A 17,397-nucleotide genomic window follows, 5' to 3' on the forward strand; every position below is an offset into this window, starting at 1 on the left:
CGTAGGTCTGGGAGTTATCTGCACCTGGGCCCTAAGCAAAGCTTGGTTGCGGCTCAGATCGTCTGGGGAGCGTCTACCCGGTGAGCAAAGGAAAGATTCCAGGATGAAACCAGGGACACTCCCAAGGAGTCCTGCAGAAGGCTCAGAAAGAACATGAGGAGGAAGGAAGAGGAAAATAGCTGGTGAAAGACCAAGTGAGACGAACACAGAAAAGCCAACACTGACTCTGCCAAGACGGAAGTCACTGGTGACCTTGAGAGCAGACTCTGCAACAGGGAGACCAGAGGGGAGGAGGAAATGAGAGAGAAATGGAAGAGGACACAATTCTCCTCATTCCACAATGAACAAGTCTCTACAGCGCCATTTTAATTTTAATCAATTACAGCTATTCTAATTTTTCCAGAGTTTTAATATCTAATTTTATAGTCACATTATCCGCCCTAAAAGAGTCAGAAGTGGTAACAGTTCTATTTTTCAAATGAGAAAACCAAGACACAGGGGACTGATTAACTGAAGAGCTTATTTTGGTCATGAGCAGCATCAAGTATTTTGATTTTTTTTTTCACCCTCATGAGATAATGTGTTCATCAGTTATCTTATTCTCCTGAAGAAGCACACATTAAACCTGAGAAGCTATATTCAAGCTAAATGTTCATTAAAACATTTATCTTTCTAACCTACAACAGAGCTGTCTAAGCAGTACAACGAGGGAGCAGAGAGGCTCAAAACAACAGGAAGTCTATGATTAACGGAGACACATACGCAAGTTAGATTTCCACCTGTTTGCCTGCACACTTTGAAACAGCACCCCCACCTCCTCAGCCCAACTGCCAACAGCAGACTATATAATGAACCATCTGTACCCTAACAGTTAGAGCCAACTGAGATGGGTTGATGATACCAAAGAAATCTCATTTTTTCATTCTTTTCCCCCTTGTGTGTTGTTAGGGTGAGTAACATTTTTAATTGCGTGATGAATTGAGAATGTTGGCAGGAACTTAACTTTCGTCAAGTTTGAGCTGCTCAATGTTACTTTGATAGCCTTTTCTCTACCGCTCTCCAGCAACAGAAGGAAGAGCTGACCTTATGAACCCAACCACTGGGAAGCGAAGCCTGCAGCTACGTGGCATTAAGAGAAGAGACAAAATTCTTCTGCCAGTCTCTTATGATTTGACTGAACTATTCAATTATGCCTTTTCAGAATAAGCTGAAATGCAGATCTCACTGTGGTCCTTGGACCAGCCAGATTAATAGAATGACTGAAAAAGAATGGCCATTTTTAATGGAAAATAGATGTGATTCCCCTCTCCTTTCTCCAGCTGAAATATCAAGAGCATTCATCAGAGAAACTTTTGTTCCCGAACAAAACACTGTAAAACTTTTTTTTTTTTTACAAAAACTGGTCAGTTGATAAGTCTCTCACCAAGCATATGATGTGTCAGCTCAGCTAAGTTATTTTTTAATGATTATTATGAACATGATATGTTTGCTAACTACTTTCTCCCCATAAGCAGAGATGAATCCTCCTATTTTGCTGAACACTGCTAAGTACAATAGACTATTGCTTGAAAGTTCCCTCTTTCAATTAACTTTCTGAAGGATGGGAACATTCCTAGTTAGCTTATAGTGATTCTTCAATTAGCCATCCTCACAGAATGAAATGCCTCTGTAACTTAGCTGGATTTTAAAATGTTTTTTAATTACATACAGCAGGGTTGTCCTAGGCCAGACAGCTCAAGGGCAACATTTCTATTTAATAAAGCCATGTATAACCAGCAAGAACAAAAATGTACCTAGGCATAGCCTCTGCTTTGCCTTAAACTTAAAAACTAATGGAAATCTATGAAACTGATCATGGCTGTCGGTGGTCCCATCTCCTCTGGGGCCCTTCCTAACCCCTCAGCGGTAGGCTTTCTATCCTACTGTAGACTCTGCTGTCCTCATTCCTTCTGTACGTGGGCTGGTCGGTATTTGTTGAACAATTACTATATGAAGCACTGTGCTAAGCACAGGAAATAAAACAGTATTTCCTTCATGCAGCTTAGAGTGCAGTGGCTAACTCAAAAAATGAAAATTAATCCACAATATAGTGTGGAAAGTGATCAGAAAGGGAACACTAAAGATGTGAGCACACAGCAAGGGCCACAAGCACAGGGGGAGAGAGTGTGTGTGTGCTAAGTTAGGGACACCAGGGACCGGCAGGGAATTTCATATACTAATTGTTCACCAGAACAACTAAATTTAAGTTGGAAAGCTGGGTAAGGTTTAGCCTAATTAGGAGACATAACAGAATTGATGTGAAAATCAAAGTGACAGTCCTAGTAACAGTATTCGAGGAGAAAGACAAAGGCATAACATTTGTGACATGTCAGGCACTTTGCTAAACATTGTTTATACCTTAACTCACCTAGCTTCCACAACAGCCTCATGGGGTAGGCACTATTACTTCTAACCCCATTTTGAGATGAGGAAACAGAGGCACAGAGCTTAGGAAGCTAGGCAACAGGGAGCTCGATTTTAAATGTGGACAGTGTGGGCCAAGAACCTTCTACTCTTCATTGACTGGCTCTACTGTCTCTCAAGAGATCACCAGCCATGAGTGGCGAGTGCGGCACAGAAAATCCTTCCACGTGGCTACTGCAGGGTGTGGAGTGCTCACTCACGATGCCTACTATCTAACCAAAAGATAGTAACCGCCATTTATCCTTGCTCACCAACGATGCGTGAATCTGAGTGAACGACAGGGTGCACTGTCCCCGCTAACTACGGGGTCTACCTTTTCATCTCTAACTGCCGAATGAAAGGCTTTACTGTGGTGCAGGATGCTGAGAGCAGGGGAGGTCGTGCGCCTGTGGGGACAGGAGCTACTACTCTCTGTCCTTTCCACTCAGCTTTTCTGGCAACCTAAAACTGCTCTGAGAAATCAAGTTGATTAGTTAATAAAAATGAAATAATCAGGATTCAAGCCAAAAAAACGGGGGGGGGGGGGAGAGAAAGAAGAAAGACTCTGTTTGCCCTTATTAAAGGAATGTCATATACGAGAAACCAGGTGGAGAAAAATTATGGAGGTAAATTTAAGCTATTCCTTAGGCCAACTCTGAATTTAAGAATAGGACGCTACGGTAGAAGATGGAGACATGGAAGATATCTCCGGCCCAAGATAATCTGCTACCCCGCTAAGTGGCAGTCCAGGTATCATCAGCCCTACACGGATGTGTGTTCAGAAACTGCCATTTCCTTCCAAGCTTTTCAGTCCACCCCATACGCCTGGGAGGTAGCTGCCTACAGAAGCCCAGGCCACTTTCCTCCTTCACTCCTTCATTTGTTCTAATTCTAACTACTCTCTGTACTCCGGTACTTCAAAACTCCGAGACACACACATATTGTGTCTACCAGAACAGTTAGCAACACTTTAATATTAAACGAAATGCCTGTAAGCTAATCTCCTTTTCCTTATATCCTCAAACATATTTTCAGGCTTTTAGCTCTGGTAACTGTATATATGAGCTGTGGAATTATTACTGTGATCTAACTATGAGACAGCATAGCAGGACCTCTGGAAAAATTTACATGTATTTAGATGAATTATGAAGGTGAAGACAGGAATGACCAGGCAATAATCTTTCAATCTGGAAAGGCCTGGCTGGCTGCTTCATATTATTTTGATGTAGAATTATGATGCGTTTTAAAAACTAAATATTTAACTGTGTATACTAGTCAATGCAAAATACTCCAAGTGCCTGTAATGCATCAAAGACAGTGAAAGTGTTCTTATCCATCTTTCACGGAGAAAGCCCACAGTTTTAAAACCAAGAATCACTCCCTTCTCTCAACTCCGCTAGCAACTTTATGCATCCCGTCTACTTAGTTGTTACCACTGACTGCCCAATACTATTATTGATATTTATTCATAACACATTTCCTTACTTTCTTAAGGCTTTTATCTTTTATTTCCTTGTACTCATCCAACGCTTAGATGTCATGCACTTAGCAGACCCTCACAAATGTTTAACTGATCACATTTATCATGATTAGCATCCTTTTGGTCATAGAAAAAGATGTTATTGGTCTGTTTTTTAATTTAATTAAGTTTACTTAATAATTTAGTTTCTTAAGTATTTCATTCTGCAGATTACAACTCTTCAATAACCACATATGAGTATCAAATATCCTGTGTATCAAAGTTACGTTGATTAGAACAACTTCTTCCCTTTAAGTAATAATAGGGGCTGCATTTGCCCTTTTTTCCCAAATCTCAAGTACTCTTGCCATATTCCAGAAAGTATTGAAAAGAGTAATTAAAAGTAGCAGTGGCAGCCACAGAAGACTACTTTCCCCTAGATTATGACTGCATGCTCAGAGTGCCATCTTTAAGCAAGAAGACACTGACCTCATTTCTTTTTGCTCTGAGTTCCCACTTGAATGGTAGCAGGTCTATAAATCCTGTGGCCCTGGTAATAGTTTAAGCTGCTTGGCAGCAGAGGCTGGGACATGATAGAAGAAACAGATTACCAAGTCTTTAAATCTTTGTGATCTTGAAAGATTCCTGTGAATGCAGACTTCAAATTCACATGCTATAAACACGTCAGATCTTCCTCCAGAAAACACATTTTTCCAGAGAGGGTCAATTACCCACCTTGAAGTTCTCCACTCCGACTGTACAGCTCCCTTCTCTGTTCCCGCAAATAGGCGCTCATACTGATGGCATGGGAGGACGATTCGAATCTGCAACGAAACGCAGCGTGAACTGTTAGGAGTAATCAAATAGGTGATGTCCAGCTACACAGACTCCAAAAATATTCTCCTCCAGCTCCCTAGTGTTCCACAACCAAGACATTCTGGCTACTCCAGGCCAGAGCAGGCTGCCATCGACCTTGATTCATGAACAATATTCCTGTCTGAACGCTCCTCCATGGCAGTGTTTAAATCTTATGCTCTCCTCCATCTCACCCGGTACCACTCAATCTGTTGCAACTTTCTTTCACCTCCAGATCCCTTGCCAGGATCCCTACACACAGCAACAGCAAGAGCATCCTGCAGAGTCATTCTGTTTTGCTCCAGTGCTGCCCCAAAGCCATCAGTGACTGTCAGCTGCCACCACAGAAATACCAGTGCCTCACAGCAGCCCTCCTGCCAGGCAAGCTCCCCCCATGAGAGGACTGCACTAAGGGCATGGCAGAAATGCTGCTGAATAACTTCACCAAAGAAACAAGGCATCTGTGGTCTCTCCTCCAAAACAACGTACTTTCTAAACGGCTGCCAGGATTCTTCCCTGCCACCTATCACTTAAAACACTTCCAAAAATACCAAGCTACAAAATGTTTGTTCACACCTCGCCAGGCACTGTTTCAGCAGTTAGAAACATAGGGGACAGGTTCCTGATAGAGAACAGGTCTTTAAAAGCTAACACAATGACTATAAAATGGAAAAAAAGAAAAACGAAAAGCAGAACCACAGTCTGAAAAGAAACCTGAAGGTAAGGAATCAAAAAAAAAAAAAAAAAAAGGTAAAATCATGACTTTATCAAACTGTAAGTTCTCTGATGTGCTAAGAAATTCCATTTTAAACCTGAGATTTTCAGAGTCAGGATAACAGGCTGACAGGAGAAATCCTTCTAGGAATCACAGCCACCAAGAGGTAAACAGCGACACAATGAAAGAGCAACAGTGATCGTGGGATAGGTTTCTGGTCCCGACTAACGAGCCCAAACATTTTCTTAATTATGCCTTCTTTAGCCATCCTTTGACAAGGAGGATGAATACCAAGATCAATGTCAGTCCGAGGGAGACACTTGGGTTACTTGCTTCTTCCTCTGCACTCTGCCAAGAACTAAGAGGGCACTGACAGCCAGAAGGCAGGCAAAGTGTGCGGTACTTCAAAAGTGCCACCTGCCAGTCAAATGCTGAAGAGAAGCTACTGACCTCCAAAAAGCATGCTGACAGCTATTGATCAAAAATGGCAAGGGAAGAAAATACAGTCGTGAGCAAAGAATAGAGAGGCACACATTATACAGGAAGAGAGACCTTAAACACAATTAACCTTGGCTAGGGGCAATTAAAGAGAGTAATACAGTTCTTCATGGATGTGATAAAAACAGGTTACAGCTTGCCAAAATCTCAATCCTTTATGACCTGATGCATTTTTACTACTCAGGAGTTCTTTCTGTGTGTGCAACAAGTCACAGATTGGTGTAATTTTACAGTAAAAGAGGCACTAGAAATGAGCCCGTCTCACCTCCTTCTTTTATAGCCAAAGGCACTGAGGCCCATCGAGATGGGAGGCCTGCCCTGACTTACATGGCTCATTAATGGTGGAACCAAGACTAGCAACAGGCAATTGTGTAATAATAGCCTAATTCTGCGTGGGTGATGAGTTTTTATTACTATGGAATAATTATGAGCGTGTAACAATTATTTAAGTTCATTTGTTCATTTCCAATAATTTACATGTTTTCTGATACCACAATTTCAGGACTGGCCAAATGTCTGACAATGTTTATGTGGTCTAAGGTTGAACAGGGTGAGAGCTTGAGAGCATCTAATCTAAACACCCTGAAACCTACTTTCTGTAACGCATGTAGATTTAGAATGGTAAATTGAGCTAGGAGAGGAGAGGGGAGGGGAGAATGGGAGGAGGGGAAGAGATGGGAGGAGGTGGTTTGGGAGGCGGTGAGGGGAAGGAGCAGAGAGAAGAAAGAAAAGGCTTAATGGTTAGACAGCATTTGAGGCTGTCTTAGTTGTCTCCATCAACCATCTTTCCTCCTACCATCTTTCTTGCTTGTTGGCACAGCCCTGATTCTACCTGGGCATTCTGCTTTCCAGCTCCCTCTTCATAAGCAGGGTGCTTAGGATAATGGGCTTCCTCTCCGACTGGAGAGCTGCTGTTGAAGGTGAACCCTGACTGGTTTAAGACAGTCACCCTGGTCTGCTCCCCTTGCAGAAGATAGTTTGGCAGTGTCTTACAAAAGTTAAACATAGTTCTACCATCTGATCCAATAATCATACTCCTAGGTATTTATTCAAATGAGCTGAACACTTACATTAACACAAAAACCTGCATATGAATGTTTACAGCTGCTTTATTCATAATTGACAGAAGCTGGAAGCAACCAAGATGTCTTTGGATAGCTGGATGGACAAACCAACTGTGGTACATCCACACAACCAGTATTAGTCAGCAACACAAACGTTGCCACAAAAAGCCACAGAAAGACATGGATGAACCTTAAATGCATATTGCTAAGTAAGAGAAGCCAGTCTGACAAGGCTATGTACTGTATGATTCTAACTTTTAGATGTTCTGGAAGAGGCAAACTAGAGAGATAGTAAAAAAGATCAGTCCAAGGGTTCAGGGGGATGTTGGAAAATAGGGGATACTTAGGGAAGTGAAACTATTCTGTAAGATATATGACATTGTGCATCTCTCAAAACCCACCAAACTATACAACACAAAGAGAGAACCTTAATGTAAACAACAGACTGTAATAATGATGTATCAATACTGATTAATCAATTGTAACAATGTCACACTAATGCACTAATGTCCATAAGAGGAGAAACTGGGAAACAGAGACTTATGGGAAACCTCTGTATTGCCAGCTTAATTTTTCTGTAAACCTAAAATGGCTATAAAAAATGAAGTCTAATAATTTAAAAAATGTGCAGGACTAAAAATGTGCACACTGTTTTCTTGGCACAACCATTTTTACTGGAGTGGGACTGAATGCAGAGAAAAGGAAAGGGCTGGGTATGATAAATTTCCAATGGGTTAATCTATTCATTTGGGGTTCTATGTTATTTGCAGACTAAAGCATTTTAACTGATATTGTATCCAACCCCTGAATAAAACTTTAAAGAGAGAGAGAGATATCAATAAACAGAATGGATTTTATTCCAGTGTGGGCACAGTAAATCTCCTCTCCTCTTGACCACAAGATTCATGAACTGTTGAAACTTTCCTTAATGATTAAGAGCTCTATGAATCCATGAAATAAAGAAAAAAACCCAAAACAACAACAAAAAAAAACCCTCAAAAGTGAATCAATAAAAGACAGGGGACCTTCAGCTATTCAAAAAGAATGAATTCACAATACTGGGATGATACTTCTGTACTCACTGTCTAGGCTTAAATTTACAGATACAACTCTTAAACATCTGTTAACTCCTCCGAAGGACATAGGACTGCCAAGATTTAAAACCTGTTTCTATCACTTGTTAGCCATGTGAACTTACCTAAATTCCTTAACCTCTCTGTGCCTGAATTTTTTTTAATGTGTAAAAACAGGATTAAAAATAGAACTCACACCCGTAAGATTGTTACAACGAATGAGTAAACAAGATAATGCATGAAAAAGACTTAATAATGCCTTGGCTAGCATGCAGTAAGGACTCAGTAAGAGGTAACCACTACTACAGCTGCCAAAATTTGATATCATCTGAATTAAATGATGTTTAACTGAGATTATTTTGAGAAATTCATCTACCGCAGTGCCTGGTACATAGTTAGCACTCAAGCAATGGTAGTTGTTATCACTGTTATTCTTAATGCCAATAACAATATCAACTGTTAGCTGTTGCCAAGTGACATACAAACACTTAGGATACATAGCCAAGTGAGGTCAGCTAAGACAGTAATTAGAAAAAAAGAATTTCCAGATTGTTCCTTTATTAAATCAAATAAAACCCAATACTGTGTAGCTAGGGAGATTTGCATAACTTTATTAACAAAGACTGTTTCTTGGTGCTTGGGGCCTTTTCAAAGGCTGAAATATTGCATTTCCTTTCATTTCATATAAAATTCCCCAGAAACAAGAGAATTTCATTTCATATAAAACTCCGCAGAAATAAATTCCAGAAATTTTTATTAACGGTTCTAGGTAGTCCACTAACTGTATTCCAAAATACCCACTTCCCTTACAGAAAACGGAAGTACAGAGAATTGAATATATATTCACTTCCCATAGATTATTTCAAATCAACTTTAACTGGGTGAAATAACGGCTGTCAATAAAGTAGAAAACTATTCTACTTAGATGTAACACATCTTGACACCTCTCTTACCAACAGGGAGATACTTACTTGAAAAGAGAATTTTTGGGCCTTTGAGGTTTCTTCTTGGCAAAAAAGGCTGCAAACTCTCGTCCAGTGCTGGCGTAACTCAGTTGAGCTGACGGTTCAGAGGCCGTACGAGTATTTTTCATATCCAAGTACTCGGTCAACAGCATCTGTACAATCAGATGAACAGCTTAATATACACATTTATTATATGCAATTAAGAAAAAGTAATTTCAAAACCACAAAGACCTAATTCTAAAACCTCCTTGACATTCAGAAGTATATTAACCCAGCTATTCCTATTTCTAGTTGTAGGTCTAAGGAAAAATTCATTACAGCCAGAAAATCATCGATTTGCTGCCTACTCCTAAAAACTGGGAACAGGGCACTGTGGGCATTTGCACAAGGAGGTAAAGGGAAAGTTTTTATTAAGGGTCTACTATGTGTCAGGCACTGTGCTGAGTTAATCAATGTACTCCTTTAGTCATAACTGAATCCTCATTATTCCAAATTATAGCAGCATGAGCAACAATGCCTTAGTATTTACTGAAGGCTTAATATACTAAAGGGCTAATCCATTTAGATGTGTTACCTAGAGCAAAGTTTTCTCAGGTAAGTAAATTCCCAGATTACAGATAAGGAAATGAGGCTCAGGAGTTGCAAAGGGAGCCCTAGTGGACTGATTATCAGAACAGCAGGCCAGCACTTTAACAAACCCACCAACCAGAGAAGCACAGGCCACAGCCAACTACATAGTCCTGACCTGCAAATAATTTCCAGGGCCACTACTCAGCTTTAGAGCTTCAAAGTGACAAAAGCAACAGCTTCTTTGATCACTACTGCCAGCAGGTCCTGCTTATAAAAATCAATCCACTTTAGAGCCTCAGGGGTTGGGGCCGGGGCTAGAATCAACTGTTCTACTATTTCTCAGACAAGTGTTGCAAAGGTTCCCACTGCTGTGAAAGAAAAGAGTGGATCTGGAACAGAAATCACCGTGGTTCCTAAGAAATCTAATCCAGGACTGAAGTATATCAACTCATTTCTAGAATCACTTAGCACATTTAAAATTCTAAGATAACGAAGTGGTAGATAGAGTACATGTAGGCAAGCTATCCTACTCATGACTGAAGTAAAAGCTTTGCACAGACTCACAGTCCCCTTTAACTACTATTTCTGCATATATATATATAATCGTTCATTCAGTAAAGGACTGAGGATCATATTAAGCATTATCAAAAAACATTTGTAAAGCATTTGTGAATACAACATTGATCCAAGCGTTAAAGCCAATTATGTCTCTATTATGAGCACATACACACTACTGAGTACTTGTCAAATATTAGACATTTTAAAAACAGGATTTCACTCGATGTTCAAAGCTATGAAGTTAAGTGCTACTTTCTGTAATTTAGAGATGAAGAAACTGAGAATTCACGAGATTAAGAAACTAGCCTATATGCATATGCAGGGGCAGAAGTTAATGAGAAATCTCTGTACCCTCCCCTCAATTTTGCTGTGAACCTTAAAGTACTCCTTTAAAAGTTGAAAGAAAGAGGAAGGAGGGAAGGAAGCGGGGGGGGGGGGGGGGGGGAGGAAGGCAAGAGGAGGGGAGGGAGGTAACTAGCCTAAGGTCTTATAATTACAGAGTAATAGGCCAGGAGTTCAACCCAGGTTTAACTGATGCTGAAGTCTGTTCTCTTTCCCATGACACTCTACTCTCCCTAGAAGTATAAAAACTATCAATGAGAATGATTACGGGTGGCAGTAAATGGACTTTATTTATTTCATTTTCTGTTCTTTTCAATAAAGATTTCACTGGGAAAGCATAAAGCATGTTAAGAGATTGGTCTTTTTTTTTATTTATTTATGCAGCCATTGGAGTATTATTCCGCATGCTGATGAAGTCATACAGTGAGACAAATACTATCTCTGCTAACGCATCCCCCAAACTGCACAAGAGTCAGGAGGATACTGAATTGGGTTTCCACTTTAGTCACAACTCCAGTGAGGGACTCAATTATTTTGAACATTTGGCACTAACGCTAACAAAGTTGGCAGGAATCTGTGATCAAAAGAAGGCCAGGGAGGAAAATAAAAGGCCAGTAAATCAGAAAAGAATTTAAAATTCACATAACATAGAAAGATGTCTACAAATGCCCCGGTTTCACTCAAGTGTTGGTTATTACACCATTATGACAGAAGTAGGTTTCTACCAAAGCATGAAGATGCGCTAAAGCAAGTAATCCTTTGGGGATAATTATTACCCTGGAATTTAATGACTGTCCTCATACAATAAAACATTGACCGACCAAGGCCCAACTAACCAGCGTCCTTTAAACCCAGCTGTCTTCAGAGCACTGTTCTTCCCCTCCTTCCCCCACAATCAAGTCCCCTTAATTATTAGCTCTCAGGATTACTAGTCTATCTTTATCCACCAGCTTCTTCCTTTCTATCTACATGTATGTACCTTCTCAACAAACATCTTGCTTTGAGCCTTATATTCTACCATCTTATTTCCGTTTTATCTTTAGATTCTAAACTTCAAAAAGCAGCCTTCACGTATGTCATTTCCCTTGCCGTGACACAGCTTATTCCTCATTTCTCTCCCAAGTTCCAGTCCCACATCTGCGACTGCATGCTTGACCTATTCACATATTTCACTGATAAAATCAACCCTAAATTCTGAAACCTAAATCATCTTCCCATAAAATCAATAATCCCTTCAGTCAACTTTCTGGGTTTTTTAGTAGTTTCTTATTCTCACTGATATCCAGGTTTAAAACGTCAAAACCGTCTTTAATACATTTCTTCATCCTTTGTATCCACAAAAGAGTTAGTGCCCAAGTTCATGAATCACCCCCTTCTCAACTCTCTATTAGGTGACCCCTTCTGGTCCATTTTGACAGCCACCACCTCATGCAGTTTTTCTCATTTAGTTTTCTGCCTCTCATCTTTTATACTTCCTGTCCTTCTGGAGGAACTGCTCCTTCTGTAGAAACACCACCAACAGAGTGATATTCCTAAAAACACAGGTGCTGCTGTCATAAGGCTCCTCATATCACCTATAACTACCTGACCCCAGTATACATTTCCAATCACGCCTTATTCTCCCTAACATGAAACCAACACTCCAGTCAAGATCACCTACCTAACCTACCTCTGAATATGCCTGGGCCCTCTCATTTTGGAATGCCTACCCTAGATTACCCTCTCTCTTAATTCCGAACAAACCCTTCAGAGTTCCAGTGTTTCCTCTTCAATGACCTCTTTCCCAGGCCACTCTAGGTCACCCGAACCCTTTTCTGAGCTCCCAAAGTACTCATTTTACACATCACTCAATAAAATATTCATCCAAAATTGCCTGATACAATTAGCTATTATTTAATGAAAAGACACCTGACCATTTACAAACATGAGGGATTTTTCTATTCCTTAAATCACGGTATTTCTTCATTTCTACCACGGAGCCATGTAACATACAGGTGAATCAAAAAATACAGCGAACTGCTGACTTCTTAAAAAGCATGTGATAAGAAGCCTTGATGCATATGTTGTTATATGTAAATCAGAGCGTCTCCAAAATACAGCCCTCAGTGCAAACATCTATACTATGAGTAAAACAAAAAGGATAGGTGTGATTTTAATCATGGGCTTTGTGATGTTTGTTTCTTTCACTGTGTTTGCCTCTTTTTCCTAATAATGTTCATCATCAGCTGAAAAAATAATGCTTTAAAACAGCTAAAGTTTTATGTTGACAGCCAAATTGGCAAAAGTACAATTTTTTTTACTATCTCAAAGAACAAATAATAAGCCCCTACTTCTAAGATGTCTGAAATGTGTTTGAATTGAGCTTAATCTTTGACTACAAAGTCTTGACATCAGATGCTTGGTATTAAAACATAACCATATCATTTCTCAGTGAGTCTACATCATTGTGGATAATGTACCACATTTTCCAAATTGTTCATAACTATCCTAACCACTCATGGACGAGTTCAGATTTCCATTTTTATGAAACGAAATACACTATACAGTTTGTCTTTCACCTGGGGTAAATCTCCCAAGACTGGAATTCTGGGGCAAAGGGCATTACATCTAATATTAAATACATCCTGCCCACAGAAAATCTTCAGAAGATAATCCCATGCATGTTCTTACTGACTCTAAATTCCTTCATATCTCAGATGTTCTTTTCTTTTCTTTTTTTTTTTTTAAGTACCTGGAATTGCTGTTTCTGATTGATCAAGAGTTCAAAAAATTAAAGGTCATAATTTATTTGTGTTTTAACTTAAAAGGTATTCATTGTGGTAGAGTGCATGCCTAGCACATATGGAGTCCTGGGTTCAATTCCCAGTACCTTCACTAAAAATAAAAAATGAATAAACCTAATTGCCTCCCCCTACCCAAAAAACAAATTAAAAAAGAAAAAAAGGCATTCATTTATAAAACCAAAGACAAGAAACATGAAAACATAGCTGAAAAGCACCTGAAAATCTACATATCCCAGTGATATCCTGATTCACTGTATTTTTGAGTATCTAGTATGTTAGATGATTCTGTGGTAGAAGCAAAGAAATGTAATACTTTAAAAAGAGCACATATAATGGGGTGGTCAGGTATCTCTTCTGCTATAATATTGATTAGCAGTTGCTAAGATGCTAGTCAGAAATCTCATGATATAAAAAGCAGAGCCAAGATTTTGAGATTCATAACTTGCTATAACATGGGTAACATCATTCTGAATGAATCCCTCATTTACCATTTAAGCCTCCTTATTTAACATATTGTCTGTGGTTACTTGTGGTTATTATACATGTAGAATTTTCTAAAAATAAATATGGGATTTACAGGCTGAGAATTAACACACCTCCTGTCTTCAGCTTCTCCATTTATCCAACTAGTTGCTCCCTGAAACACCCAGATCCTTGTAGACACTTAATGTGCTGGGTCCTTTTTAGTATCTTCCCAGCTTACAAAATCCTTGCCTCATCTAAGGACTGTTTCCCAACCAAACAGTGGATTCTGGTAAACGTGACCATACTAGGATCCCAGCCTTTCAGTCAGAGCCTACGTCACCAAGGAAACACCCAACTCCCAATTAGCCAGTCAGATTCTTTTCCCCAGGAATGTGTTAGTGGGATACAGTCTGTGCTGGCCGATGTAAGTGAGAAGATGTAAGAGCTTGGGGGCAACCCCCTTTTACCATGCGGCTGAAAAAAATCTAAAAAAACCAATCTGTACAGAGAGAATAAAGAATTAACCAGATGACCAGAGAAGAACAGGAGACACACAGAAGAGAGATTCAAAGGTTGCAATCAAAGTTTTCCATAGTGCAAAGGTCTCAAATCCAGTTACTGATAAGGCCTTAGATTTTCTACCCCTGGTTTCTATGAATATTTCCTTATAGCCCTTAATACATTTTCCTTATTTTTCCCTTATGATAACGTGAATGAGTCTTCACTAAGATATCTATGCATACAAGGTGGGAGGGGGATGGTAAGGGAGTTGGAGATTTTAGATACTGACAGGTATATACAGAATAGATGAACAAGTTTATACTATATAGCACACAGAAATACATTCAAGATCTTGTAGTAGCTCACAGTGAAAAAGTATATGAAAATGAATATATGTATATTCATGTATGACTGAAAAATTGTGCTGTACACCAGAAATTGACACAACATTGAAAACTGAGTATAACTCAATTTTAAAAAAAGGTATCTATGAATAAACGAGTATATACTAACCTGCATCTAGTAATGACGTTTATATCGCAAGTACTATTTTTGTGGAACACTGGTATTTCATAACAGGAGCAGTGGTTTGCACAGATTTCAGTCTACACAACTGGAAAACTAGTTCTCCTGACTAGTAATGACTATTCAATGATATACAGAAAAGCCATACCAAATTTGTGCCCCTAACCCTCACCCCCATGAATCAGAGAATTAGGCTGCTTCATAGCAGGAGCAATACTACCATGAAAAAAATCACCTTGAGCTCCCAATATGAACTAAGGCTCAACTTGTGCAGTATCTTGAATGTGCCTACAGTAAATACTGTCATCTTCAATAATTTGCTCTTTTAAAATGCAGATGCCCAGGAGTTTGCATTCTGGGAACAGCAAAGTTGCTTCCATTGGACTAATCCTAAATACTGATAATAATTATAAAAGCTGAAAGAAGTATAAAAAGTAGTAAGTCTTTTAAAATTTCTTCTTTAAAATAAGGCCCTGGAGAGGAACCAAACTGGCAGAAACTGGTGGCTACGATCCCTGAAAGACGAAAGGAAGCACACTAGGTAAATTCCTCTGCCTTTTTCCACGAGAGCCCCTTCCAGTTCCCATGGAGAAGGAAAGTACCCAATACAGTCTTACGGGATTGAAGGAGACAAGGCCGAGGTCAAAGGGCACCAAGAGGTCCAAAATTTGAGAAAAGAAATTCTCAAAGGCAAAGGAGGAGCATATCAAGGTAATACAACCCTCAAACTATCTCCTTGATTCCAGAAAATATTAAACAGGACCACCATTTAAAATTACCAAAAACTATCAGATTTCCCCCACAAGGCTGCTAATGGATGAAATATCAATGACAGAGAAAAAAACAGGAAAAGTTATTTTTTGAATATAGTAGTCTCATTTTCCCATTGTATAAGGACTAAAAAATTCTGCAGTAAGAAAACCAAAAGAAAAATTAACAGTCATCCGAACACGGAATGGCTGTCTGCTTAATTATACTCACAATCAATGGCAATTGCATCATTAAAAGCACTATTAGTACGGTCTTGTGAATAACCCCTTAGTGTTCAAAGTAAAACATACTCAAAAATTCCAAGAGTACACATGTATTTCCTGGTTGGTCCTGTATCAAATCCCTGATCGGCAAATTCTCAAAGAGCTCACGCTTAGCTCCCCCCATTACCCCAAGAGAAGAACTTCTTAACAAAGAAAACCCAGATTTACATAACTTTCAAAAGAAAGTTTTCATTTATTTTAAACATGTATTTACTTAATACATAAAATATGAATGGTATAGTCCGAGATATAAAAACAAGACTCAAAAAAAAAAAATCCTCCCCTAATATCCAGTGAATTTTACATATATAAATAAAAAATTTAAGTGAGTTAAGAGCCAAATCAGTCAATCAGTCCTTCCCTCAATGTGCTTATCTAGTAAGAGAGACACACATGAATGACTATAATACAAGGGAGAAAGCGGGAAGCATCAGGTCAAAGAAACTGCTGTGAGCATTTACGAGAAGGCCAAAACTGCTCCCAGTTTGGACGATGAAAACCAGTTTCAGGATCATGGTGCTATAGGACATAAATAGATTCTTAAAATGTGCAAAAGGCAAAAAAAAAAAAAAAACCAGAATAAAGAAATGATGCTGAGGAAATTTCAAGTATCCTTATAACAGCAAATAGTTCGAGTAACATAAAAATGAAATCTGAGAAGAAAGCTTGGAAAGGTGGGAAATGGAAAGCTTCTCAGGGCCTTTTAACACCAGGCTCAGGTACTGAAGTCAAATTCAAAATAAGGGGGCAGTAAAAAGCTTTGACTAGGGAAATAAAATGTTTATTAATATACTTTAGGTAAATTAATGTACCAGCATATACGAGAAAGGAAGGCAATGAGATTGGGGGCAAAATGAATGATTAAGGAAATGTGATAAAGAGAGGGGACAAAAATGAAAAGCCTACCAAGATCATTCAGGATAAAAAAGAGATGTGAAACTAAAGTAGTGATTGTAACTAGATCATACAATTAGTATACAGTAAAGTGTAATAAGACTATACAATTAGTGAACAGTAAAGTATAAAGTAATGAGATTGTACAATTAATTAGACACATTTGTGAGTCAACGCAGAGAAAACACTTAACAAAATTTAACCAGTTATTCTATGAAGGAAAGAAGAGGAGAAATTTTAAAATGGGTAAAAGTTTGCATATGTGAAGGACTAAAAAATTGTGATTCCATGAACACTGATTAGGAAGGCAAGAAAACGGGTTGGATGGGGACAATAAATTTAGTTTGGAATACTATCCCTTGTGAAGCTTATGAATATTCATATTCATGTGTACCCTCAAACACATAATGTGAAAGGGTAAATAATGTTGATTTCTCTGATTTATACATTAATTAAATTTCATTAGGATTGTTAAGTGTACGTCTCTAAGCTCTCTGAAGGATACCGTGAAGGACATGTATCTGAATATTCGTAATCTGGTTTTATCCTATAATATTTTTAAAACAGCTTTGTTGATGCATAATTTACATACCATAAAATTCACCTATTGTAACATACAGTTCAACCATTTTTAAGTAAATGTACACAGTTGTG

The 17,397-nt window shown here is 38.9% G+C and overlaps 1 protein-coding gene across 5 annotated transcripts in view; it reads right to left on the bottom strand.

Moving 5' to 3' along the window:
• EXOC4 (exocyst complex component 4) overlaps positions 1–17,397 on the bottom strand; it is a 698,015-nt gene that overhangs the window by 498,379 nt on the left and 182,239 nt on the right. For all 5 annotated transcript variants that reach the window (XM_010947518.3, XM_074367038.1, XM_074367039.1 and 2 more), the window contains exons 8-9: positions 9,078–9,223; positions 4,637–4,725 (exon numbers count right to left, since the gene is read on the bottom strand). In XM_010947518.3, the coding sequence (XP_010945820.1) occupies positions 4,637–4,725; positions 9,078–9,223 (235 nt within the window). The remainder of the gene's footprint in view (positions 1–4,636; positions 4,726–9,077; positions 9,224–17,397) is intronic.

Source organism: Camelus bactrianus, chromosome 7 (assembly GCF_048773025.1).
Source record: "Camelus bactrianus isolate YW-2024 breed Bactrian camel chromosome 7, ASM4877302v1, whole genome shotgun sequence".
Lineage (NCBI taxonomy): Eukaryota > Metazoa > Chordata > Mammalia > Artiodactyla > Camelidae > Camelus > Camelus bactrianus.